Genomic DNA, 24,379 nt, shown 5'->3' on the forward strand with positions numbered 1-24,379 from the left:
TGTGCTCTCCAACACAAGCAAAGGCAAAAGCAAGCCTGGGCAGGCTCCAGGTACCCTGGAAAGCCTTTAGGAGAGAGATGGCTGCTGTGACAGCACCCAGAATTGATTTATAGTGTAGCCTGGTCACATCAAGTGGCAATAAAACCATAAGTGGCTTCGGGACAGCAAGCCCCATTTGTGTGAGATGAACAGTGGCTTTAAAAAAGATCACTAAATCCCACCAGCGCTATGTATACAAACCTTGTTTATTCTAAAGGCTCCCATTAAAGTGCCTTTTATTCCTGGCAATAGGCAGTTTTAAATTGCAAAACAACAGATCAGCCAGCAGCAGTCTCCAGTCCTGCCTGCCCTCAGGGACAGGGGGACTGCGGTGAGCGTGGGCCCCTTTTGGCCAAGGGCTCTCGAACACTGTGTTTCGGGGGGCTGGACGAGGACATTCCTCACTGTGTGCCCAGCGCAGGAGCACTGGTGCAGAGGCGCAGGCCCGTGGCTTTGCTGAGCAGTGCAGGGTCTCTGCGGAGCTGCCCAGGACAATGTCACCTTCCAGAGACCCCTGGGGATCCAAAGTGGTTCTCGCCCCACACGCCTCAGCGGGAAGCATGCCGGGGCCGGCAGCTCAGGCTTCGGCGGCGTCCTGGCACGACGTGCTGGTGTCTTGTAGGAGCGGTGTTGTCTCGGAGAGCTGGGGCGGCGTGCTTGGTGTGGTGGGGTTGCACAGGCTCTTCTCGTCGGTGGGTCTCTGGGAGGAGAGAAAGCAGCAGTCACAACCCCACAGCAGTGCCGCAGTCAGACCCTACAGCACGCGCATCACCCACATCCCCACCTAGGGCACTTGCACCCCAAACCCCCTGGACTTCCACATGGCCAAGAACCCTTTTCTGAAGGCATCTCAATTTGAGGATTTTTTTAATCTGTTCTCTTAACAGCATGAAATTATTCCCATTCCTGCCCCCCAATACTTGTAGCACCCCTGAACACCCAGCCTGAAGGGCTGTGTCACCAGGTAGAGGGGCTGTGGGGTATGCCAGCAGGCTGCACAGCACCAGAGAAGGCAAGAAGGAGATGGGCAGGATCTTCTCATGGTCACAGGCCAGCATATGGATGAATGAGCTGCTCCTGGCCAAGCGTAAATACCAAAAAGAAACAAAGAGAAGGTGAAAGAAGAGACAGGTAAGCTGGAGGAAATACAGAGACTGTCCCAGCATTCAGGGATGAGGTTAGGAAATTCAAAACCCAACTGGAATTCAATCCGGCAAAGGATTGAATTCAAAAGCAACAAGAAGTACTGCTATAAGCACACAGGTGACAACAGGAAGACGTGGGCCTGCTGCTGAAGGAAGCAGGGAACCCCAGAGACCCTGGAGCAAGGCAGATGTACCCTTAGTCAAAGAGGATCACGTCAGCATATTTAAGCAAAGTTAAGTCCACAAGCCCTGACAGAACACACCCACAAGTGCCGCTGGCATTACAAGGCCACTCTCAATAATCTCTGAATAATCATGGTGACTGGAGAAGTGCCCAAAGACTGGAGGGAAGCAAATGTTACTATCTTCAAGTAGGGCAGGGAGGGCCCAGGGAACCGCAGGCCAGTTGGCCTCGCTTCAGACACTGGGAAGCGCTGGGAACTGTTTCCAGGCACACCACATCATCAGGAGTAGTCAGCATGGCTTCGCCATGGAAAAGCCACCTTTGCCCAAGCTGGTAACCTCATCTGATGGAATTACTGGCTCATTAGATGAGGGCAGAGCATGGCTATTGCCTCCCTTCACTTCAGTAAGGCATTTGGCATGGTCTCCTGTGAGATTCTCACATTGAAACTGGATGGGCAGCGAGGTGGGTTAAAAATTGGCTGAACAGCCCGGTCCAGGGGGTGCTGATCAGCGCACAAAGTTACCAGAGGCCAGTAACTGCTGGTGTACCTCAGGAGTCAATCCTGGCTCCGGCCCTGTTTAGGATCTTTATTAATAATCTAGATGACGGGGGCAGAGTGCAACCTCAGCAATTTGCAGGTGACACACGGCAGGGAGGAGCTGCTGATATGCCAGAGGGACCTCGTCAGGTAGGAGAAATGGGCCAACAGGAGCCTCACAAGCTCCAACAAGGGCAAGTGCAAAGCCCTACATGTCGGGAGGAACAGCCGCAGGCAGCTGGCTGGAAAGCAGCTTTGCAGAAAAGGACCTGGGGGCACTGGTGGCTAGATACCAAGCTCAACATGAGCCAGTCATGTGCCCTTGGTGTGAAGAAAGCTAATGGCATCCTGGGCTGCACCAGGCAAAGTACTGCCAGCAGCCCAAGGTGATTCTTCTCCTGTGTTCAGCACTCAAGACACACCTGAAGTGCCACGTCCAGTTCTGGGCTCCCCAGAACCAGAGAGATGTGGAGCTACTGGAGACAGTCCAAAGCGGGACTATTAAGATGATTAAGGGACTGGAGCATCTCACGTGAGGAAAGGTCAAGTTTAGACTGCTCAGCCAGGAGAAGACAAGGCTCAGGGGGAATCTCAACCATGTATTTAAGTATATGAAGGGAGTGTGTGAAAACAACAGAACTAGGCCCTTTTCAGTGCTGTCCAGGGACAGGACAAGATGTTATGGGCACAAACTAAAACACAAAAGGTTTGAGCTGAACATCTGTGTGTTTTTTTTTTCTTTTTACTGTGACATGCTGCACATAGCAGTGAGGGGTATCTCCGAGATACTTGAGACATCTGGACATGGCCCTGAGCAACCAGGCCTACGTGGCCTTGCTTGGGTAGGGGTGTTGCTGGTGACCTCCATTGATCCCTTCCAACTTCAATGATTCTGTGACTTTGTGTTTCTGTAATACAAACCCAGATATTTGATACATAAAACTCCCTCTTGAAAGCCTTTCCATCAAGGCAGCCTACATGCAAAAGCGAAGCAAAACCCACCAGATGGGTGCCTCTGTTACCCCCAATGAGTTTTGCCCTTTTAAGAACTTACCTCTGGATCTCAAACATTTGCAGGGCAAAAAGGTGAGAAAAACATTTCCTCACACCAAACCTATTTTTGTATCTCAATCTCTGATGATATTATTAGATCAGGTACACAGGGAGAAACAATATAAGCATGTTCTTACAGCCTGGGTAAGTGCTAGTATTAAGATATTCATCCTGAATAATAAAGCCAGGAGACAACACTGCTATATCAAACACTGCCAAGAGGACACCTCTGGAACACGTGGACCATGAACGTTTCCATTTGATTGGTTTTGAACAAAGTTTAATCAAAGCAGGATGAGAGAAGAGTGTGTTACCTTGACTGGGTACCCACCTACAGTCTGGCTTCCCGCAACACCTTAACTGGAGGCAGCTTTCTGGCAGAGGAGGCCTGGTTGGCCTTTTTACTGTCTGAGTTCTTTTTATTGCTACTCCAAAATAAAGAGCATTTTTCCTAGAAGATAATCAGGCTAGTTTATGGTGCACTTTGACATGAAATCCATGGAGGGTCCAATTTCAGGAGGAGATTTTAAAAGAAGTTTCAATCAGTGTTTAACTATGATCTAGTTATTAATGAAGATTTCAAAATCTAGGTTAAACTAAGCCCTATTTAAGATTTCGGACAGCATCAAGCCAGTTTTAAAACGGTCTGTTTGCCTTTTAAATGTGTCATTACACAGGCTGTAGGTCATGGCAGCAGAGGAGAGCTACAATGCTGCATTTGGGCACATTTTATGCCTGCACAACAAATATGCACACTTCTGGAAGCGCAGGTCCAACAGATGCATTTTAAAAGTGGCTCCACTGTAAACTAGACTAAGATTTAAGTGTCTCACAGTACTTCATCTGGACTGGTTTTACAGCACACTGCTCCCTCTGGAAGTCAGAGACATGCAAGAAGCTCTAGGAAGGAACTGGATTAAGCAGGACCTTCCCACTGGCAGACACGTGAAGGTGTGGACAATGCCCCTCTTCAGTGTCCCCTCCGATATCAGCTCTTGCCCCAAGAGGGAGGACTGTGCACGATTAAGCAATCATCACTAGATCAGCAACACTTCAATCAGAGGAACGTACCTTGGCTGCAAATTGCTGTCGTCCAGTTTACAAGCTCTTATCTATTCATTAGGCTGAGACTTTAATGTGCTGTTGCATAGCTTCCTTAGAGATTTATAAAGTCATTAAGGCTTTTTATTTACTTTTCAGGTAGTCAGACGCTTCCTGCAGTTTATTTTTAGTTCCAGCACTTCACGATGCTTTGGCTGAGCACCCAAATACACTTGTCTTATACCTGGGTTTGGGACATTTCAAACAGACTGGGCAGCTGCTTCTGAGTGAACTTTAAAGCCAGCTTTTCTTCCTGACCCCAGCTGGCACAGTTAGAGCTCTTTGATACCAGGAAGTAAAACTTGCACAAGGCAGGGCGAGGAAATGCCAGCCCAGGGCTGCAGCGGGTCTCAGAAACAGCTGCCCAGCACATACTGACTTTTTTCAGATATGCTGGCACTACGCTGAGCCCACTTGTATTTGCTGGAGCCTCAAGGTTCGGCACACTCAAAGCCGGAGCATTTCAGAGCACAATAAGGGTTTAGTGCTGAGCCCTAGCCACTAGCATCGCTCTCACACCACAGGGGAGCCCATGGAAGAACAAGGGGATTTGGAATCATGTGTTTAAGTCAATTAAGCAGTTGTAGGCTTGGTAAAAATCCAATTACGTGATACTTGGAGAACCCTAGAGCTATTTAAAATGGGCTTGTATTAGCATTTCAGTGAGGGCAGTTACAGGTTGAGCAAAAGCAGCCTCTCGCACATGCTCTCACCTCAGCCCACTCATTCTAATCATTGCCTTTTCATCCCGGCATGTAGCCTCTTCTTATCTGCAGCTTTAGAGCCAGCTCAAGCCATTTGACTGTAATGCCAAGCTAAATAAGCCTGCTTTGATATAGGTTAGGGTAGAGAACTAGATCTCTACTTCAGCACTAAGCTCTCTAAAAGCTTTAGCTCTTATCAGATGAGTGTTTTGCAGCTGGAGACACAGATCACCATCAAGCATTTGAGCTGTTTTATATTCTGTCCCCACAGCTTTATGCCCAGATGGATCAGGCTCATGTGCCAGCCAGGCCCCCACGCTGCTCTCCCCTCATGGGGCAGCTCCCACCAAGCTGCCAGCTCCTTGCAGCCTTCAGAGGTCTTGGCTTCTCAGACCCACAAAGGACTGGGGGGGGTCTAACTTCCACAGCTATTTTGGGCAGTTTCACTTGTAGAGAAACAAGTGAGTTTCAGGGAAAGACAGAGTCTGGTCTGGGTTGAGAAGCAGCCGTGGTATCTGTGTCCTTCCTGTGAAAACACAGCTACTACATTGCATTTGTGAATGAATTGAACATAAGTAGCCATCCCCTCGAGAAGGCTCTGATTAGATGAGAAAATGGTTGGGACCCTGCAGAGACATACGTGTTTGGGTGATAGCACAGACTTGCTGCTTTACGTGGAAACCAGATTGAAGAGCTAGGCTTATTCTTTCATTAGCGGGATGAGCTGAGAAATGTTTCCTCCTATGGGAGCCCACGTCAGTGAGTGCTGTGTGCTGAGATGGCCAGAAATGCTTTTATATTATTGACTTGCAGCCCAATTTCTTGATAGCTGAGGAAGTCCTGCTGTTATGTACTGGCACCATTAGGACAGGGTTCTGCTTTAGGTTGTAACAGATTCACGGCATCAGCCAATGTTTCATCAGGATTGTTAGATTGTCAGCCCAATCTACATCATCCGATTAAATCTGATTTGGCTAACAGCATTTCCCATTTGATATCTGCAACGTCTTACCTGACTCATCATCGTGAGTACAGCAGCTGAGATGATGAGCGGGACGCTGAGCCCAAGGAAGATGTACTGCAGGTAGTCTAGGATGGATGGGATCAGCACCAGGTTGGTGTAAAACTGGTTTAGGACTGAGCCTTCAATGTTGCCACTCTGCCCAAGAAAGCAAAGTTGTTATAGGCATTTCGCTTGCATCCAGAGCCGAGACACACCATCTGTGCAATTCCTCTCCCACCACGGATTAGGAAATTTGGGAAAGCCTTACTAAGGCCAGAAGCTGCTACCAAATAGCTGGACATGCACTCAGCTGTAGGACCACACTCACTGGCCCACGTTAGCATGCAGACGCTGCCAGCACTGCTCTGGGCTCTATTTAACCCCACATCTAGGGCAGAGCCAGAAGTTCACCCAGTATAGTGCAGGGTTTGTTCAGCTCAGAGGGATTAACCACGCAGCCAAGTATTGCAAAGCCTGCTGTTGGCTGCTTAATTAGTCTGTCTGGCTTAAAGCTTTAATCAAAGTGGAGTTTCCCCAGCAATGCAGTTTCCCCCTTCCTGCACGGGACAATCTTCAGAAACAGGTCAAGGAAGGCAGCTCACCTCTGCGAACCACAGCAGCGGCAGCACCACTGGCGTAATTTTCCCTGTTTGACTGTAGGAATGGGAAAAAGAAATACACATTGATATTCTCAGCTGATTAGGCCACAGCTACTATAATCCTTCCTAAAGAGAAGGGCCTGGCAGACCAGCAGTGGTCAGGTTACTGGTGCAAGGATGCAGCAATTCCTGCTGCTGCAGGGAGCTCCCTCCCCTCCAGGGATCAGGTCCATCTAGGGACTTCCATGCAAGAGCAGAGGTGACATTTCCTTGTGAGCTTAACAGCCCAACAGCAGCAATAAGTGCCACGCCAGATCTGGGCTCCAAGTACGTTAACTCAGTGAACGGGAATGAACTTTACACAGCTTCAAGATATCTCAGTCACCTGCATGGTACTACAGGGTGATACAGCCAAGCTCACAGCATCAAGGTTGCCATATAGCAGCAGACAATCTCCACAACAGAGCTGAAAGCCTCTTTTTGGAAAAGAAGTATTCAACTGTCAGATCCATGAACTGAGCATGTTTGGTCTCCCTGTTTCGGAGGTTACTCTTGATCAGCAGCACAATGCAGGCAAACTGCCACTGTGCCTCACCAGGAGCAGTGCATTCAGAGCATCGATATTTCATCAGCTGCCCAGTCGGGTGCACAAAACACTGCTGGGGCTGAGCAAACAGGCAGGCACACACAGCACTGGTAGAGGATGGCAGTTCGAGGTCATTGGAGCAGCTGACATTTCACCACATCAGCCAGCTGGCCTCTGCAATGGTGACAACTGGTAATGTCAAAGCTGCCTCGTCTTTGAGGAGAGTAAGCTCTGCAGTGACCCCAGAGCCAGCAGCACTCCCTGCTTGAGGGAGAGATGGCTATTTGTAAAAGATGATCACTTACATTATACCAGACACCTGCTTCAAGTACTGATTCAGCTGGAGCTTGATGGAGCAATTCATGGGGATGCCCGTCATCTGCACAGGAGAGGAAAAACAGTTCGTCAATACAGCCCACATTTATCACGAGAGCTTTGCAGAAAAGCAGCCCTTTGCTTTCCATCACAGCTGCTCTGGGTGCCGCCTTCCAAAGCAATGAATTAGACCACCCAGAGATCCACTGCAGCTGCTGCACATGGGGCCAGGAGCAAGGCTGGGGTTTCCACCAGCACATCAGCACTGGTAAACCAGGTACTGCTCCCCAAGATCTGGGGATGACTGCTCATGGGGGGGGCAGCCATGTCTCCAGGGCATTTTAGGGTCTGTTCCCTGCATTTGAAGACTCACTAGCCAGTCAGTGAGCTGCATGCAGCAGCATCCAGAAGGAATCAGTTCCCTCAGGGTGGTCCAAAGGCAAAAAGCTAAGCTAAACAGAAAGGAATGCTGCAGAAGGCAGCACACGTTCAACAAGCAGACAGCATGAATGCAGGGAGGTGCTTTATGTGACACAATGCTTGTAGGACCAAACCTAAGCAAGTTGAAGTTACCAAGTAGCATATGCAACCTGCAAGTGATTCCCTAGGCAGAGTGTTTTTAACAGAAACTTCATTTTTTCAAAGTCTGATGAGCCTCTTCCATTGCTCATCCTTCCTGCACTAGGTTTGAGAATGAGAATACACCGATGCCAAGATTCATGCACACAAAGGACACTGAATGTTTCTCATAACTAGGACTACATATCAACAGCTATCACTGTCCAATAACACAAAGACACCACACTTCAAAGTTGGGTCTTTTGGCACTGGTTTCTCATGATGTTGCAGTTTTGCAACACATTAAGGGCAGAGAGTTTTCATTGGATTGTCCCTGCTTGTTCAAAGCAGACTGCAGCTAGATAAGACTTTAATTGTACTGCTATCAGAAGAGGTTTGATACTGTAATAAACTTAATTAGATTTCCGTAACTGTGATAAGAAAAGCAGAGAACCCAATGCCTAGGTAAGAAGCTTACCCTGCCTTGCCTCAAGAGGGAGATTGGTTTCTTGCTTGAGCTATTAACGAATGTTTGGAAATGTCCCACCCATGGCCACATGCAGAGTGGGCCGTGGGTGGAAGAGCCCAAAGTCTCCTCCCCATCAGCGGCTGGGACAAAGATGACTCAAGACACCTCAAAACATCACCACTGGGGTGGTGACTTCACCCTTACATTTAGATATGCAAGAGGCAGCGCAGTACAGAAGCAGCCAGCTAGATAGGCAAGTTGAGATGGTGGAAGAACACAGCCCCAAAATGCAAAATGGTCTTCAGACTTTGCCAGTCAGCTCTCACAGCACGGCATGTTTATAGATTTGGGGTGTAACTGGCTGCTGCTGCTCGATACACCTCCTGGTGTTGTGGGCCTTCCTGAGTCAGTGGAAAGAAGCTGACCGTGCTTATCAAAACAATTATGCTTATAATTAGTCCTGCAATTCTCTAGAAGGCTGGCCAGTTATTCAATTAGTTTATGGCTTTAACGTTTTTATCTGCACATGTCCTCGCCACTTTGCACTCTGGAACCTGCTCAAGTCAGCGCCACAAGAGCAGAGCAAGGCCACCAGACCGTAGTGGCAGGCTCCCCCACCCCACTGCTCAGCCCAGACCCGGCCCCTTTGCGAGGAGAGACCCCTCCGACGGGACGAGACCAGAGCCAGGCCCCCCACCGGGTGCACGTCGAGGAAGAGCGCGTGGTGCTCCTTGCTGGGGTTCAGGCCTTCGACGGCGTTCACCAGGCTTGGGTCGGCGTTGTAGAAGTGAGGATGGGAGATGAACATCGGTGCATCTGGGCGAGAACAAGGACACCTTAAGCCCATCCAGCCCTGCCTGAGAATTTCATGTTGACATTTTTAAGCCCTTGAAATATTTGAGCAAGCTTTTATACCCTCCTTCTTCCCCTCCTGGCAGCTTATTCCACTGGGAAGGTTAAGAGCCCGTGTCTAAGCCTCCTTCTCCCCCGTACACCACTCCACACAGCAGCAATTCACCGTCCACAGACATGTGTTAGGGCACTGAAGCCTGAATTCTCACTCCTGCGTGACCTATACTCGCTGTCCAAAGTTAAAATTTAGTTTGGCAGTTACGTGGCCTGCCTGCTCCCAGCCTGGGGGAGGTGTTGGGCCCGTCCGGCTCTCAGCCCTTCCCACAAACAAGGCCGCTTGTTTGGGTTTCCAAAAGTTTGGGTTTCCCCCCCTCTCCCTCTCTCAGAGAAGGGCACACAGACCCAAGTGGTATCCTTTTAGCACACCAGAAGGTAGTAGAGCTAATTTTTAGACAAGTAAGCTTGCCTCACATATCTGTAGGATTTAATATTAGCACAGCAAGGAGGAACCACAGGAGAGCACTCACTCAGCCTACAGGTGCTGACGTTCTGGATGCCGGACTGCCTGCAGGGGCAGAAGCCTTCGTTGGGGGGATAGTCCGTGCCATTGGCAAAGAGTGTTTTCGGGGCCACGAAGCGATAGGTGGGCACACCCTTAAACTCCCCCGACTGCTCATACACCAGTGTCATGGATCTGGAAGAGTTTCAGTGGAGAAGGATCAGGGTTAGCCAACAGGTTCCCAGCCCAGAACTGGGCTCTTATCTTCGCTGGATAAGATGCAGTTGCAATGTAACTTAGACTTTGAGATCAAGATAAACATCCAGAACAGAGCTTTGGATCAGGAATGTGTATCTAAGCCATTTGCTTTCCATGTTTTAAGCACAAATAAAGGGCTGGTCGGGACTAGTTATGAAGAGAAACACACAAGCTTATAAATCTGTTTGCAGAATCCAGATATGATTTGTTTAAGGGCATGTACTAATCCTCACGGCTGCTCTGCCAGAGATAATACCTTCTTTGAGCAAGCACTGGCTCTGAGATAGAAGTGCTCTGTGGCAGGGGACGGACACTGACCAAATCTGTTTTGCAGCACAGCTGCAGCATATAGGCCATCCATTTTCCATAGTGGAAAATTTTACCTTTTGAACTACATTACACAGCAAGATTTTATTTGGGGTACAACAGACCAGATTTGACACTGCATCATCTATACCAGAAGTCCAGGATAGAAGCAAGTTTCCAGGAGGGAAGTTTGCTTCCCTCATGCTGAAGCAAGACCCGTGTGGATGCAGACATCCCAGGCAGGCCAAGGGGACAGCTTACTGCCATAGCTGCCTTCTGACACCAGGACTGAGGAGGGGAATTCAAGGCACATTCAGCAGTTCAAGACAGTTTTGGCTGTGCCAAATCTGGGGTGAACAGACTGCTCTGCTTTGTGAAGAGACAGATCCACTTCCTCCGCAGGACCCACACCCACAGCGCTGTCCTGCAGCAATCTCCTGGGCTCGCAAGAAACTAAGCTTGCCACTTCATTTTATGCCTTGCCAGGAGACATACTTCGTTCCCTGAAAGACTTCTGTAGTTCTTCAAGAACATATATATGTATTTAAACTTTGATTACCAGTAAGTTTCCCTGCAGCAAGTCCTTGGCTCTGGGTCATTTTGGTATTTGCTGATGCCTCTTGTGTAGAGGAATTCCTGCACTAATGCTTGGCTCAGCTGACTTTGCTTGTTCGCTGAAGAGGTCATTGTTCTCTATTCAGCACGAGCACTTTGCTTGTTTTGCAGCAACTGCAAAGCCTAAATTAACATTATCTTCCCCAAGCTGAGGACAGGGCTTTGTGCCAGGCTGGCTGCCTCACTTCCCCTCCTTACAGCCTCATGGAGTTTCCACAGGAACAAGGCAGACTCTGGGGGTATTTAATCTCTGTACAATCAGCTACCTCAGGGTGTCATACAGATGTGCACAGCTGACCATGAAGTATTGCATTCACAAAAAAATGAAGCAGCCTGGAAGCAGCAGCACAGCCCCCAGCACTGCTTCAGCAAGCATTTAGCCTGCTGCAATAGCTCTGTGGTCAAATGGCTAATGCAGCATTTCCTTATGACAACCCTTGTTTCTCCCTCTATCTGCCCACATCTTATCTGGCCAGGTTATATTCTGCTCGTCCAACATATAAGCTTCCCTGGTGATCTAAAAGGTATTTAGAAATATTATCAAGATGAAGCTAGACAACTATACCGCTTGCAAAGCTCAGACACTACAACACCGATCTGCAGCTGATCCTTTACCTACAGAAACTAGTCCTCAGCACTCCGCCTCGCTGCACAGGTACTCTGCATGCACATGGCATGTCCTGCCACCTGCACAGGGACAGCGTGCCTTGCTGCAGCCTCACCTGCAGGCATCAGGGCTGTAAAACTCCAGCGACGTCGGGGACATGAACGGCGGCCACATCTCCCCCGCGGTCCCGTTGATCATGTTGCACCCGGTGCTCCGCCAGTAGTTCACCTGCGGGGTGGATGCAGAGAGAGGAGCTCAGTACTGGAAGCTTGGCGGAGAGCTGGCTTTCACCTCTGCCATTCCTTCCGTAGGAATCAGGCACTGTCCCCCTATTAGAGGTTTGCTGGCTGACACTTACCTTCTTCAACCCGTTCCACGAATCCACCATGTGAACTCTACTGATGTTCTTCATGCCCGTGTACACAGTGAACAATCCGGTATTGGAGTTGTTAAACTGTAGAGAGAAGAAACTAAATCCTAATCCATTATATGTGGCAATACTGCAATACGTTAACACCTTTGCATGCTTCATTAGCTTTAGGTGTGTTTCATGCACTATAAGCTATTGAAGTTTTATTTTGGTTGCTAGAGACAGCTTCCAACACACACACGTTTCTGCCTGAGGGGAAAATTAAGGCAGCCTTACACAACAACCATCAATCACACATTGCTGCTCTAAGCAGTTTGTGAAGGGGACAGCCTGGACTCTCAATAGCAAGAACAGTATTCCTGTGATTTTAGCCTTCCCAAGCAAGGTTTTACTTACCCCTACAAACATGCCAAATTTCCCCTTGAACGGGATCAGGCCAGGAACAATCATATTTATTGTGTCTAAAAGAGGGTCGTCGTAGCCCCACAGGATGTCCCCCACCGTCCGGTTCATAAAGGCCTCCTGTTTCAGGCCAGCCAGGGCCCCGCTCAGCAAAAGCTTCACAAAGTTTGGCAGGTTTTCCATCATGACAGATGCTCCCTGGGAAAGAAATCAGTCTCTGAGACAAAAGCCGTGTATTACCAAAGAGAAACCAATGCCTCTTCAGTGCTCAGCAACCTCCCTCTGCTGCAGCACTCTTCAGTTTTGCAGAAATCCTTTGGACAGACTGAGGCTCACCATTTATCCCACATTTGGCCAGGAAACAGTTCGTGGCAACAGCCACTGAGGTTTCATTTCCCCAGATGATGCTCTGCTAAGTTGTAGTCACGAGCCCAGCTGCTTTGCCAGCCCCTCTACACATTCTGATTTTGGAAGCGTAACAGCCCAACACAACCACCAACACCCAGAAAACTGCATTCTGTAAATTTAACCACCCCACGGCTTCACCAGACTCAATCCCTACAAGAAAGTAAGCTTCAGGTTAGCCTTGAGCATCACCACCCTCCCGGCGAGCTTGGAAGCCAGTATTTCTCCGGGGAGCAAATCCTTACCAACATCAGGATGTTTGGCATGACAATGTACTCGTCCTCGGTGCCATTGGACAAGTCCGGCCTGAAGAAGAGCTTCCGATATTCCAGGTAGGAGACTGTGTCATTGTCATGGAATGTGATGTTTGTTTTGTACCTGAACTCTCTGCAACGAGACAGGAGGGACCATGGGAACCTTCCCCCACGCAGTGCCGCTGCATTGCCCGTGGAGCAAGGATGGGCTGCACAGGCCCAGCCTTGTTCCTGAGCGGAGGAAGGAGACCAAACCCAAGCTTGAAAAAGCCTCAGGGCAGTGGTAGAGGCAGTGTGCCAGGTGCCAGTCGCACACCCAGGCCATGGTCCAGGTGTCTGGGAACACTGTAGCCTGCAAGCAGCGCACTTTGATGAGACGTCCCCGACGGATGGGATTCGGCAGCAGCCCGCAGCCACCACATGTATCCTGCCAGCTCAAAACCCAGCTGCTGAGAAGCATGAGACAAAAGCATTTGTTCCTGGTGGAGGAATAAGTCCCCTCTATCACTTCTCCTACAGCTGTTGAAAAGCCCAGCCCTAGCAGCGAGATGCCCAGATAAGCAGATCCGCACCTCCCCACGCACCGATGCAACCTGCGCGGCAGGATGGGATCAAACAAGATGGCACAAGCCCCACTGTTAAGCCCACACAGACCTGACAGGGAGCTCCCGAGCGGTTCCTGGGTCTGAGCACCCCATGTGCAGCACACCCTTTGCTGCACGCTGTGGGGACAGCCCAGCCTCGCAGCTCTGCCGTGGCACGGGGCTGTCCCCAGCATCACAAGCCGGTTACAGCTCCCTGGGGAGCTGCTGCTCAACCCACCCGCAGAAACAAAGTCCTTTACTGTGGAGCCTCTGTTTTATGGTCCATGATAGGGAAGGGCACTAATCTTGCTCAGCAGGACATTAATAAGCTTTGCCCCTTTTGTTTATTCTTATTCAGTGTAAGTGCAGCCTTTCCCCCAAGCCAAGTGACTGACGTGATCACGACATACAGAATCCACATGGTCTTACAGTTTGACCCCGCAAGCCGAGGGGAAACGAGGGCATATACATACTGCCAGGCTTCCCCCCAGCACTACTCAAACAGCTTTGGATTAGACCAGTAATCTGCCCGCATGAGCTTGCTTAGGCTGCTGACCTGACTTTGCCTACATGTGCAGGCACCGGCACCTTGAATATTGTCATGTATGGGTCAGCTCATGTGCTCATTTCAACATCTCCCATTACTTCAGATACCACGTCCACCGAGACATCTGGGGCCAACTATCCCAGATCTCCAACTATCTTTAGACATGGCAAATGGATCAAGTCCTGCTCTAGGTTGACCCAACCAAGTCTTAGTGCTCCCCACCGGTTCTCGTGACCAGATCGTTCTTTTTAGGCAGATTCAGCATCTCATCATGTTAGATGGGAAGTCTTAGATCAATCCATGAAGTCTGAAGTTTCATATTGAGGTGAGTCCAGTCCAGTCCATTTTTACTCATAAATGGTAAAAATGAATAAAAATGAAGCCTGCTCTGAAGATGGGATTTGCCCACCACCATACCAACAAACCTCACACCTCTATTGGGATCCTGTCAGCCCGGGTCTGGTTGCCCAACCCCGTGTCCCAGCACAGGACCAAGCTCCACAACTCACACTGAAGCACCAACCAACCTCACCACCCTGTTGGCCAGGGGTCCCACACGTGGTTTTAGCACGATCAGAGCAATTGTTTCACATTTGGGTTGCTTTAAAATCCCGTGCCACCAGGCTCATGCCAGGTGTGATAGCACAGTGCTCCCCTCCTGAAGGAAGCAGCCAGAAGCCTGGCAGGCAGCAGCCCAGCCACGCTGACGGCCCACAAGCAGTACCTGACCTGTAAACGTATGGCCCACGCTGCCTCAGGATCGGCTTCGCTCCGTCGAGGACCTCAGTGGGGTTCAGCACTTCGAAGAGGTGCACCGACAGGTAGAAGGGAACCGGAATGTCTTTCCACATGCCGAAGGAGATGCTGCTGGGGTCAATCCTCACGTTCTGCAGAAAAAACAGAAAGAGGCTTGGTGGCCCCAGCTGAGCACAGCCTGCCTTGCCTCCAGCATCAGGCCCAGCCGAAGGAGGCAGTTTTGGCAGGGGATCTCTAGAGGACGCAGCGTGTTTTGCAGACAGAGCCAGTTCTAAAATGGGAAATTATGTATGCAGAAGCACCACATTCGTGCCACAGGATGTCTGTAGGCTTATATATTCAGGCTCAGCCTGCCAGACACCTACCCACAGGGTTTCAAAGCCGTTTCGATGTGCTAGAGGCTTTCACCGTGCTAGACAAGCCGGCGCTGAATTCTTCACAGCTCTGCAGGTTTGACTTGCCTGACATGAACAAAAACCCTGCTCCTAAGGCTTCCATTCACTCTCCAGGTTTGGCAGCTCCACACAGCCAGAACCAGGCAAGGGCTGGGAGAGATGACCAGTCCTTGGACAACACAACTCTTTGGGTACCAGCGGGGAAGGCACCCACTAAATGCCCAAAAACAGAGAAAGAGAATGGCGATGGCAGCCAGACTGTGTCCAAGTTGCCTTTCCTTCTCCTCACTTGCCATCCTGTGGTGACTCATATTTGTCATAAAGCAGGTCAAAGGCAATCCAAGATTGTGTTTTCCATATCGCCGTCCCATTTTCTGGGAAATGCCTGCAGAAACTCAAACGCCCACCTCCTCCCCAGCACCTCCAGGTGCTGGCACCTGGCCACTCGTGTCTCCGCTCCCTCCCTGCCTCCTGGGGGCTGCTTTACGGACTGGCACACCCACAGCTTGATCTCTCTTAATTAACTATTTTTGGGTCCATTCCACCGTTAGCTTTGCTACCCCTGCGAGTACAAGCCCTTGCTACAGGTCAGGAACCCAGCTGGCTTATGGAAGCGGGTCAGATCCACTAATTGGTGACATCGTCTGAGCATTATCCAGCTGCAGCTCAGCCCCACAGCAGCTTGGTTGGGCCCTGAATGTTTGATGCTATGGCAAGGATGAGAAGTAAGCTGCCAGGAACTTCCCCAGGTCTTCCCTTCGGTGCCCCGTGGCCAGGCTGTGCCACATGCAAGCAGCAGGACTTTGCATCCATCCCCCAGCAAACCCTTCCCACCTCCGCGCCAACCTCAGCCCTGCCGGCCTCACAGACTTCATAACAAAAGGAGGAATTTTAGGACAAGAGCAGCCCAGATTGTATTTAGGCTGTTTTATAACCCCTACCCCTGCTCATCCAGTAGAACTTGAACAACATCTGCTTTCTTTTACTTGTTTGTGCTGTTTGGTGCTCCCCAGACTCCTCGTTGCATAAGCATGCATTTATATAACCTGCACACAGGCAGATGGAGCAGCATCCCAACTCCCTGCTGCCTTTCTCAGCCCTGTCCCATCCAAACCAGCAGCTCCAGCTCCTTCACGGGTGCCGCTAAGCCAGATCGACCCAACAGGGTGGCCGTGGAGTCAAGCTGCTTGTAAGTCAACACGAAAACGGTCATGTGTCTGCAATAAAAATAGATTATTTTTTCCACTTCGATGGGTTACAAAGTGTCGCTGAGAAATCTGACATCTCCTGACCATGCTGCTCCGTGTTCCTCAGGAACTGAAAGAGAAGGGTTACCACTCATCTCATCCAAAGACAGCGCTGCAAGTCTGGTCCCAGCTTTCAGGTGGGAAAACACGGGAGATCCCACGTGGAGAAGGAACCTGCCAACATCTGCCAAAGGGCTCTTGCCTGGGTCCATATCTTAGGCAGGTCCACAGTGCTCCAGGTGCTCCAAGGTTTTGCAGGGCCAGCTCTATAGGCACCCCCAGCAGTTCCTCTACACTCCGTAACCAAAAATGCCTTCAAAGCTACCGCCTCGTTGCGCTAGGTGGTTTTCCACCAGGATGCACCATCCCCACCCCCTGTGCAGGGCTCAGCGAGGCAGGGCTGGTGAAGCAGCCTCCACCCGCCTGCCCTCGAGGCCCCGCTCTTCCTCTCACCCACCACCCTGAACACCAACCCAGGAGTCAGTTTTGCCATTTTACTTTAAGCCGTGTACAAATTTGGGTTGCTTTGGGTCATGCTGAAGATGCGGAGCCCAAGTAGCTGAGACGAAGGGAGACCTGAGGAGGAATAAAGGTTGGTCTTTTCCCCTTCTTCTGTTCTCATTGCAAGGTACTAGATAATTGGGTAGAAAGAATCAAGATTATCTAAAGGAAAGGAAGTTTTCTGCACTGAGCACATCACCCCTGTCCTGGAGGTGCCTTCAGCCTTCTGTTTGCAGGCACCAGCTCCGGATGGCTGTGAAATCGGACAAAGACTGACCCGTACTGCTTGAGCCAAAGCCCTGGTTGGCTTTGCCCAGCCAGCAGCACTTTTGGAGGATACATTTAAATAGAAGCCAGCAAAGACTTTTTGGCACGGGTAGCTCCAGCCACTCGCTGTTCACAGGGGCACACGGCTAGGGGCTGGCTTGGGTAGGTGCGAGCCTGGAGAAACGGCCATGCAGCTGGGCAAGGGGGAAAAAAGTTGGTTGGGGACAATCCCAGGTGCTGGGATGGGCAGCAAGGATCCTGTAGCTGCAGGGCTGCCTCTGAGCAGAGCCCAGCAGCTGCCCCGGGCCAGGCACGGGCTCCAAAGGGACCCAACGCTGGGCAGAGCTGAGCCAGGAGCGATGCTGGGGGGAGCACGGGGAGGGAGCAGCCCCGTTCCCGCTGGCTCGCTACTGGGACTAACTGGTGTGCTGCCTGCCAGGACAGCCTCGCTTCTCCCTGGGGCTCTGTGCAGCGGTTCCTGAACAGAGCAGCACCTCGGGGCACAACCCCACAACCACGGGGACATCAGGGGGCTGCAGGACCTCTCCCGTGGGTCACGCAGCTCTTCATGGGGCCAACTCCAACCTCGCAGCCTCGGAGAACACCCCATAAAGGGGTTTTGCAGAGCACCCCAGCATGCTACCCATGCCACCACCAGCTGGAAAAGCACACTGCCAGAGCAAGCCCACATGTGTAGGTACGAAGGGAGCACCCAGCACCACCAGCACCATCACCCCTCAGCACACAAACCCCTTACTAATGGGGTCGAGCCCCCTCTCAGCCCCATCCCACTCTCTGCAACCACCTACAAAACCCCAACACCACACCGAGCTGCGAGAGCAAGCAATACCAAATCCCCTTCAAAGCCCCACTCCCCCCATCCCCAGCACCCCACAAAAAGCCGGGGGGCGCTGCAAAAGCCCCGACCCCACTAATTTCGGGGGTGCTGCCCCCATCCCCGCCCCGCTGACCTTGACCACCTGCTCCTTGACGATGGCCGGCCCGGCCAGCAGCAGGCAGACCCCCAGCAGCAGGCAGGCCCCCCCGGCCAGCCCCAGCCCCACCGCCGCCCTACGCCGGGCCGCGGCCATGGCTGGGAGGAACGGGGCAAGGAGCGGGGCCGGGGCCCGAAGCCGCCGCTTTATGGCCGGGGCCCGGCGGCGGCGGCGGGGCGGGGAGCGGGGCGGGGAGCGGGGCGGAGACCGGGGGTGGGGGGGGGGAAGGACCGGGGCCGGGCCGCCCCCACCGGCCGCAGCCCCCCCGGGGATGGTCGGGGGCTGTACGGCTTACGAGGGGTTTGTTGTTATTGTTTATTTTTTATTATTTATTATTTTTTTTAATTTTTTTCCCACTTATTTGCGGTGAAAATAAATCAGAGCGCTGCACTGCTCGGGTGGAGCCGTGGCGTTTTGGCCATGCTTTGTGCCAGTCTTTGTTCAGAACAAGAAAAGACTGTTGAAATCAGTTCTTCTTCCAGATGTATTATTATTGTTATTATTATTTTAATTGTCAGATTTGCAGGGAAAAGCTTCGCCGACCTGTGAAGGGGACCTAAGCAGGGTCCCCCCCTTGGGGACCTCAGAAAACCTATAACCGGGCTGAAGCACCTGATTTTTTTAGATTAATTAGCTCTCCTCACTCACACCAATACACTCACCCCCAAATCAGCGACCTGCACTTAAGGAGCCCCATTACAGACCACCCAAAGCTCCACTGAAGGGCTGCTGGATTTTTAATTGCTAATAATTAAAGTTCGAGTTACTCAAGAGGGCAGAGACAGCAGAGCACCTCGAGGTGTCTGCAGCCACTCGGGGCTGTCAGCTCAGTCCATCCCTGCGGCTGCACGGGGCGAAGCTCCCACCCCACGGGTGCGAATCACCCTTTGGGGCTGGGGACACGCGAGGGCAGAGCCCAAGGCTCAGCAGGGACACCCGGGGCATCGCTGGTGGCAGGGCACGCTTACCTGGCACACCATTTGGTCCCAAGGCTTTCTCCAGTTTAGCACGAAACTTGATCATTCAAGCTCGTTCCTCACAGACCACAAAGTGCCAAAATATTTCTACCCCCACTCCTCCAACATCACCCAGGACAAATCTTGCTTTCCCTCATGGAATCCCACCCTCCCAATCTCCATACTCTTAAGATTATTTCACGTCCCACTGCGGTCTGTGCTCAGCTGAACCCACTACACCAAACCCTAGCACCCCCTCTTCTACCCACCAGCACCTAACACTGCCCAGTGTTACCTGGAAAACTTCAGATTTTTTATTTAACTCCAGGCCCTTTTGCCCATTTCCCAATCAGGAGCGCAGCGCTGTCAGCTCCTCGTGACCTGCGGCTCACTGCGAAGTAGGATAGCGGAGACTTCCCTTCCGTCAGCATTCTTGGAGTGAGAACCACTCCCTAACACTTCAGCTCACTAATACCCTAATACTTCCACTCCATGGAAAGCTGGGATCAAGGTGCATTCCTCAAGGTAGCCCTTAAGCTAGGACTTCTCGAAGTTAGTCTGCTTAATAGGCTCGAACTGGGTAAAAAAAAAGTCAACCCAGTCACTGATTAAAGGCTTAGAGAGCATCAAGCACCGGGTTCAAGGGCTGCAGGATCCCAGCTCTCTCACCACTGCTCACCGTGCAGCAGCCAGAGGTTGTTGTTGGCCTTTGAAGATCCCCATCCTGAGGCTGTGACATTGGTGCATAAACACCACGGGCAGCACCCAGCCCACGGCCAGGAAAAGCGGTGTTATCAAAGCCTTCCAGCTCAGGAAGGACTTGCAGTTTCATGTCCCATTACACGCATGTTTGCACAAGGCTACCAGCTGCACACCATCCGCTGCTGGCACCGAACTCCTCTGATAGTTACAGAACACTTACACAACCTCAGGAGAAGTGTCACAAGTGTTAGTCACACTTGCCAGGCATATGTAAGCCTTGCATAACAGCGTTTTATAATACCTTTGTGTTCAGAAAGTATGTAATTATACCTTATCTAACTGCAATTAAACGACTGAAATAACTTCTCACATCATTTAAGAGACACCGTTTTTGTGGATGCAACAACTTTATTGGAATGAACATGTGCAGAGAAACTTTTACTTGGAAGCAAGCAACACATCTCCAGTTCAGTTACCACCCCTCAGGCGCAGCACGAGATGCAGGGTAGACTCTTTTTGGATGTTGTAGTCGGACAGGGTGCGCCCATCTTCCAGCTGCTTGCCAGCAAAGATCAGCCTCTGCTGGTCCGGGGGAATGCCCTCCTTGTCCTGGATCTTGGCCTTGACATTCTCAATGGTGTCACTGGGCTCGACCTCCAAGGTGATGGTCTTGCCTGTCAAGGTCTTGACAAAGATCTGCATTCCGCCCCTGAGGCGCAGCACGAGATGGAGAGTGGATTCCTTCTGGATGTTGTAGTCGGACAGGGTGCGCCCGTCTTCAAGCTGCTTGCCAGCGAAGATCAGCCTCTGCTGATCTGGGGGAATACCTTCCTTGTCCTGGATCTTGGCCTTGACATTCTCAATGGTGTCACTGGGCTCAACTTCCAAGGTGATGGTCTTGCCAGTCAGGGTCTTCACAAAAATCTGCATGCCGCCCCTGAGGCGCAGCACCAAGTGCAGAGTGGACTCCTTCTGGATGTTGTAGTCAGACAGGGTGCGTCCGTCTTCCAGCTGCTTGCCAGCGAAGATCAGCCTCTGCTGGTCTGGGGGAATGCCCTCCTTGTCCTGGATCTTGGCCTTGACATTCTCAATGGTGTCACTGGGTTCAACTTCCAAGGTGATGGTCTTGCCTGTCAAGGTCTTGACAAAGATCTGCATGCCGCCCCTGAGGCGCAGCACGAGATGGAGAGTGGATTCCTTCTGGATGTTGTAGTCGGACAGGGTGCGCCCATCTTCCAGCTGCTTGCCAGCAAAGATCAGCCTCTGCTGGTCGGGAGGAATGCCCTCCTTGTCCTGGATCTTGGCCTTGACATTCTCAATGGTGTCGCTGGGCTCGACCTCCAAGGTGATGGTCTTGCCAGTCAGGGTCTTGACGAAGATCTGCATGTTTGCCTGGGGGATAAGAGGCCGAGCTTTAGGCACTGCCCCTCAGGGCCGCAGCCCAGCGCCCCCCTCCCGCGGCACTTGGAACCCGAAAGGACGCGCCCCGCTCCGTGACGTCACCATGGGGGCCCCGCCCACCCGGCAGAGGGGCGGGGCCTGGCTTCTCCCGCCCCCTCCCGCTCCAGCCCCTCGCGCCCGCCCTCCGCCATCTTGAGCGGGGCCGTCGCGCCTGCGCGGCCGCCATTTTGCCGGCGGCTGCCCGGGCCGGGCCCCCTCCCCCTCCCCCTCCCTCCTCCGCCAACGGTTGGCGCTGAGGGGGGGCGAAGGGGGCAGGGAACGCCCCGGCCCGCGGCCCACCCGCTCCCCGCCGCCTCTCCCTTCTCGCCTCCCCACCCGCGCCTCCTTCCCCTCAGCACGCAACCAGCCCTCCGTCGGCTACTCAGCCCGCACCCAGCCCCACACACGTCCTTTTTCCTTTCCCCTTCACCCGCTGAGGCGCGGCGGTGCCCGGCCGCGCAGCACTCACCACAGGACCCGCGGGCACAGCGCGCCGCACCCCGCCCTCAGCCGGTTCCAACTGCGCCACAGACGCCGCTCCCGCCCCTTATATAGCCTCCTGCGCCCCGCCCCCTCGCGGCGCGGATCACTCCGCCGCGCACTATTTCGCCGCTGTTCCGCCGGGCGGGCGCAGGGGAGCGAGGCCCGGCTCCGCGGAGGGATCAGCGCTTCGAGAGGTGATGCGGCTCTGAGGGGTTGGGCGGGGAGCGGCGCCGAGCGGCAAAACCCGGCCTGGAGCCTACGGAGCGGGGTGGGGAGTGCTGCGCCTCCCTTTGGAGGCGGCTAATGGGGTTTAAATAAAGCTTCTTGTCAGCCTCAGAGCTTTATTCAGGGATTTTATCCAGCCCCAGCAGACGCCTCCCTTCTCAAATGTCCCTCGGTTTTCTTGCTGTGGGCACGGTGAGAGGCTGTTCTCTCACAGGGCTTGCGTGGGGGCTGCTGAGGAAAGGAAACAATTCTGTCCAAAAAAAGTCAAGTCAGGTCTCCCATGTTCATCATGTTGATGAAGGGAGAGTAGTGGCACACGGCCTCCTTGTCCTGGGCCAAGATCAGTACAAAGAGAACACAAAAGTGCCACATAAACCTGCGGGCAGGGCTGTGTTAGGCCCCCTGTGCTGCACTGCCCCTGGAAACGTGCTCCTGACATCTGGGGTGTAATGGAGTTTGCAGCTCAGGGCTCAAACGCAAACAGAAATAATAATAATGTTTATTTATTACTGTGTTCTTGCTTACAGAACATACTCCGTGTTGAATTCAGTTGGCTCCTGTGCCGTCGTAGTCAAAACGTCCGGCGATCCAAGGGCAGAGCTGAGGACAAGATGAGGCTTTGTTTGCAGGACTCGCTGGCTGCCATTTGGTTCAATCCGCTTACAAAATCCTTCGTTTCTGTGCATCCAAAGAAAAACACTGCCTACCCAGCTGACACGACACCCAGTGCACACCAGTGGGAAGGGAGCGGAGACCCAGCAACAGCTTCGTGATTGGTGTGGAGGAAACCGGCCTGTGTTTGCCTGACACAGGGAGCTCCTACAGGAGGGGAGTGCTCCAGGGATCTTCCCAGCCTCTCCTGCCTTGTATTTATATTAAAACACAGCCTTGAAATAACACTCATTAAAAAAAAAAGAAAAAAAAAAAAAGCAGCTCAGCCCCCCAAGGTGGTTTATCTGCAAATAAATAAATCCACAAGTCTTTCGATTTTTGCTCAGAATGAGGTTGCTCAGTGGTTTACAATGTATGCATGTATACAATGTAATTGTGGTTTACAATGTATGCATGTATATAAACTAAGTATTTGAATAGACTTTCGGCTTTAATAGGTCTTTCATCTGAAATTGGAAAATAATGCTAAGCTTATTCTTCAGTTATGGGGTGTGCACTCTGGACTAGTCTGCAAATAGTTGAAAAGGCACATGGCACTCTTTCATGAGAAGATAGTTTCATAACAGCCATAAATTAAGATGGTACAATGCTAATCTTTATCTAATGTGGCTAGGCAGCCAAGCACTGAGCGCTGTGGGTGAATTTCATAGAATCATAGAATCACTCCGGTTGGAAAAACCCTCTAAGATCATCTAGTCCAACCTTTTACTTTGTACCTGAATTCTGAACCTTACAACCAAATTGTGGAGCAACACAGTCCAAAAGCTTCAGATTTGTGTTGTGTTCAGACTGCAAGGCAGATGTTAGGCCCTAATGCAGCCCAGTCCTTAAATACGTCTGGCAGCTTGCAGAACAATGCTTTCCCTTGCAGGGAGGAGCTTTCCATGAGCACAGCCACTGCATGTTTCTCCTACACCATCTTTGCAAGTAACCCCTTGCTAAGATTTCAAGACAAGCTTGGTGAATAGCAGGACAGCATTCCTAGCAGACCAGGACATATTGTACTGACAAATACTGATTTCCTGTGCCCCAAACACTCACATTTGTGCCTATTGTTATAAATTCTTTGGGGCAGGAACTGTCACGGTCTGGTACCCCTGTGCAGCCCGTATTCCAGAAGTATAGCTGCTCAGAGAGATCCTGTCCAGTGAGCTACTTACAGCAGGGACCTGCAGACATACCAGCAGCATAGCCTAACACCACTTAATAAATTGCTTTAACTACTCTGACAGGAAATGTCATTTACATGTGTCACCAGTCAGCAGTCCCCTACCAGACAGAGCTGGACATGCTGCTGCTAACTGAATAAAGCAGCTGGTAACTGAACTGGGTAGATAAAAGCTGCTTTGAGATCTACACAGGCTCAGGTTTCTGAGGTGTACCTTTCATCCCTCACAGCTCAGATCACTTCCCCAGTGCAGACAGAGCCGTGTGAGCCAGGCCAGCCCACGATCAAGGCAGTGAGTTGTCTCCCGAGAAGTCCTCGCACCCTGCTCCAAGCAAAGGCAAAGCCTGGCTCCTTGCTAAGCTGAACCAACCAGCTTCAGCCCCCAGAATCTAACTGTAACACAAGAGTCACTCAAACTCCACCTAAAAGATAAAAAATGGTGTAAATTAGTCTAAGGGAGAGGGGCTGTTAGGGAAGATACCATTGTGTAAGGAAAGATAAAGATACCTTCTGACTTCTGGGATCAGTTGACATGCTGAACCTCTTTCGCCTTGCCCCTGGGATGCCTTTGGGTTA

At 51.5% G+C, this 24,379-nt stretch overlaps 2 protein-coding genes and 1 long non-coding RNA gene across 8 annotated transcripts; 1 reads left to right on the top strand and 2 right to left on the bottom strand.

The window, feature by feature from the left end:
• Nucleotides 1-227: 227 nt before the first annotated feature.
• SCARB1 (scavenger receptor class B member 1) lies at nt 228-18,336 on the bottom strand. 6 transcript variants are annotated; one of them, XM_068701280.1, is made up of 13 exons: nt 18,134-18,335; nt 14,726-14,883; nt 12,857-12,998; nt 12,201-12,404; nt 11,793-11,888; nt 11,550-11,662; nt 9,677-9,843; nt 8,977-9,113; nt 7,261-7,334; nt 6,373-6,424; nt 5,780-5,926; nt 3,294-3,413; nt 228-739 (listed from the first exon to the last, which is right to left on the bottom strand). In XM_068701280.1, the coding sequence occupies exons 1-12, from the start codon at nt 18,251-18,253 to the stop codon at nt 3,294-3,296; spliced, it is 1,530 nt and encodes a 509-aa protein (XP_068557381.1). In that variant the 5' UTR covers nt 18,254-18,335; the 3' UTR covers nt 228-739. The 6 variants fall into 6 exon arrangements, with proteins under 6 accessions (XP_068557381.1, XP_068557384.1, XP_068557380.1 ...); XM_068701283.1 differs by having other exon boundaries at nt 8,995-9,113; nt 18,134-18,334; XM_068701281.1 differs by lacking the exon at nt 228-739 and adding an exon at nt 2,138-2,817.
• Nucleotides 18,337-20,203: 1,867 nt separating this feature from the next.
• On the bottom strand, nt 20,204-21,876 carry UBB (ubiquitin B). Its single transcript, XM_068701285.1, has 2 exons — nt 21,725-21,876; nt 20,204-21,207 (listed from the first exon to the last, which is right to left on the bottom strand). Exon 2 carries the CDS (start codon nt 21,199-21,201, stop codon nt 20,284-20,286), a length of 918 nt encoding a protein of 305 aa, XP_068557386.1. The 5' UTR covers nt 21,202-21,207; nt 21,725-21,876; the 3' UTR covers nt 20,204-20,283.
• LOC137865816 (uncharacterized) lies at nt 21,798-23,635 on the top strand. Its single transcript, XR_011102079.1, has 2 exons — nt 21,798-21,932; nt 22,491-23,635. It is a non-coding gene; the product is annotated as an uncharacterized lncRNA (long non-coding RNA).
• The last annotated feature ends 744 nt before the right edge of the window (nt 23,636-24,379 follow it).

The sequence above is a fragment of the Anas acuta genome, chromosome 17 (assembly GCF_963932015.1).
Source record: "Anas acuta chromosome 17, bAnaAcu1.1, whole genome shotgun sequence".
Lineage (NCBI taxonomy): Eukaryota > Metazoa > Chordata > Aves > Anseriformes > Anatidae > Anas > Anas acuta.

Excerpts from the sequence above, each read along its gene's own strand:
- SCARB1 (XM_068701279.1), bottom strand. The coding sequence starts at position 18,253 with ATGGCCGCGGCCCGGCGTAGGGCGGCGGTGGGGCTGGGGCTGGCCGGG. Across the intron at positions 7,335-8,976 it reads CGGTGGGGGGCCTGGCTCTG|ATGACGGGCATCCCCATGAA; the intron begins GTCTCGTCCCGT and ends TCTCCTGTGCAG. Across the intron at positions 6,425-7,260 it reads AAGCAGGTGTCTGGTATAAT|TCAAACAGGGAAAATTACGC; the intron begins GTAAGTGATCAT and ends CCATTCCTACAG.
- UBB (XM_068701285.1), bottom strand. The coding sequence starts at position 21,201 with ATGCAGATCTTCGTCAAGACCCTGACTGGCAAGACCATCACCTTGGAG.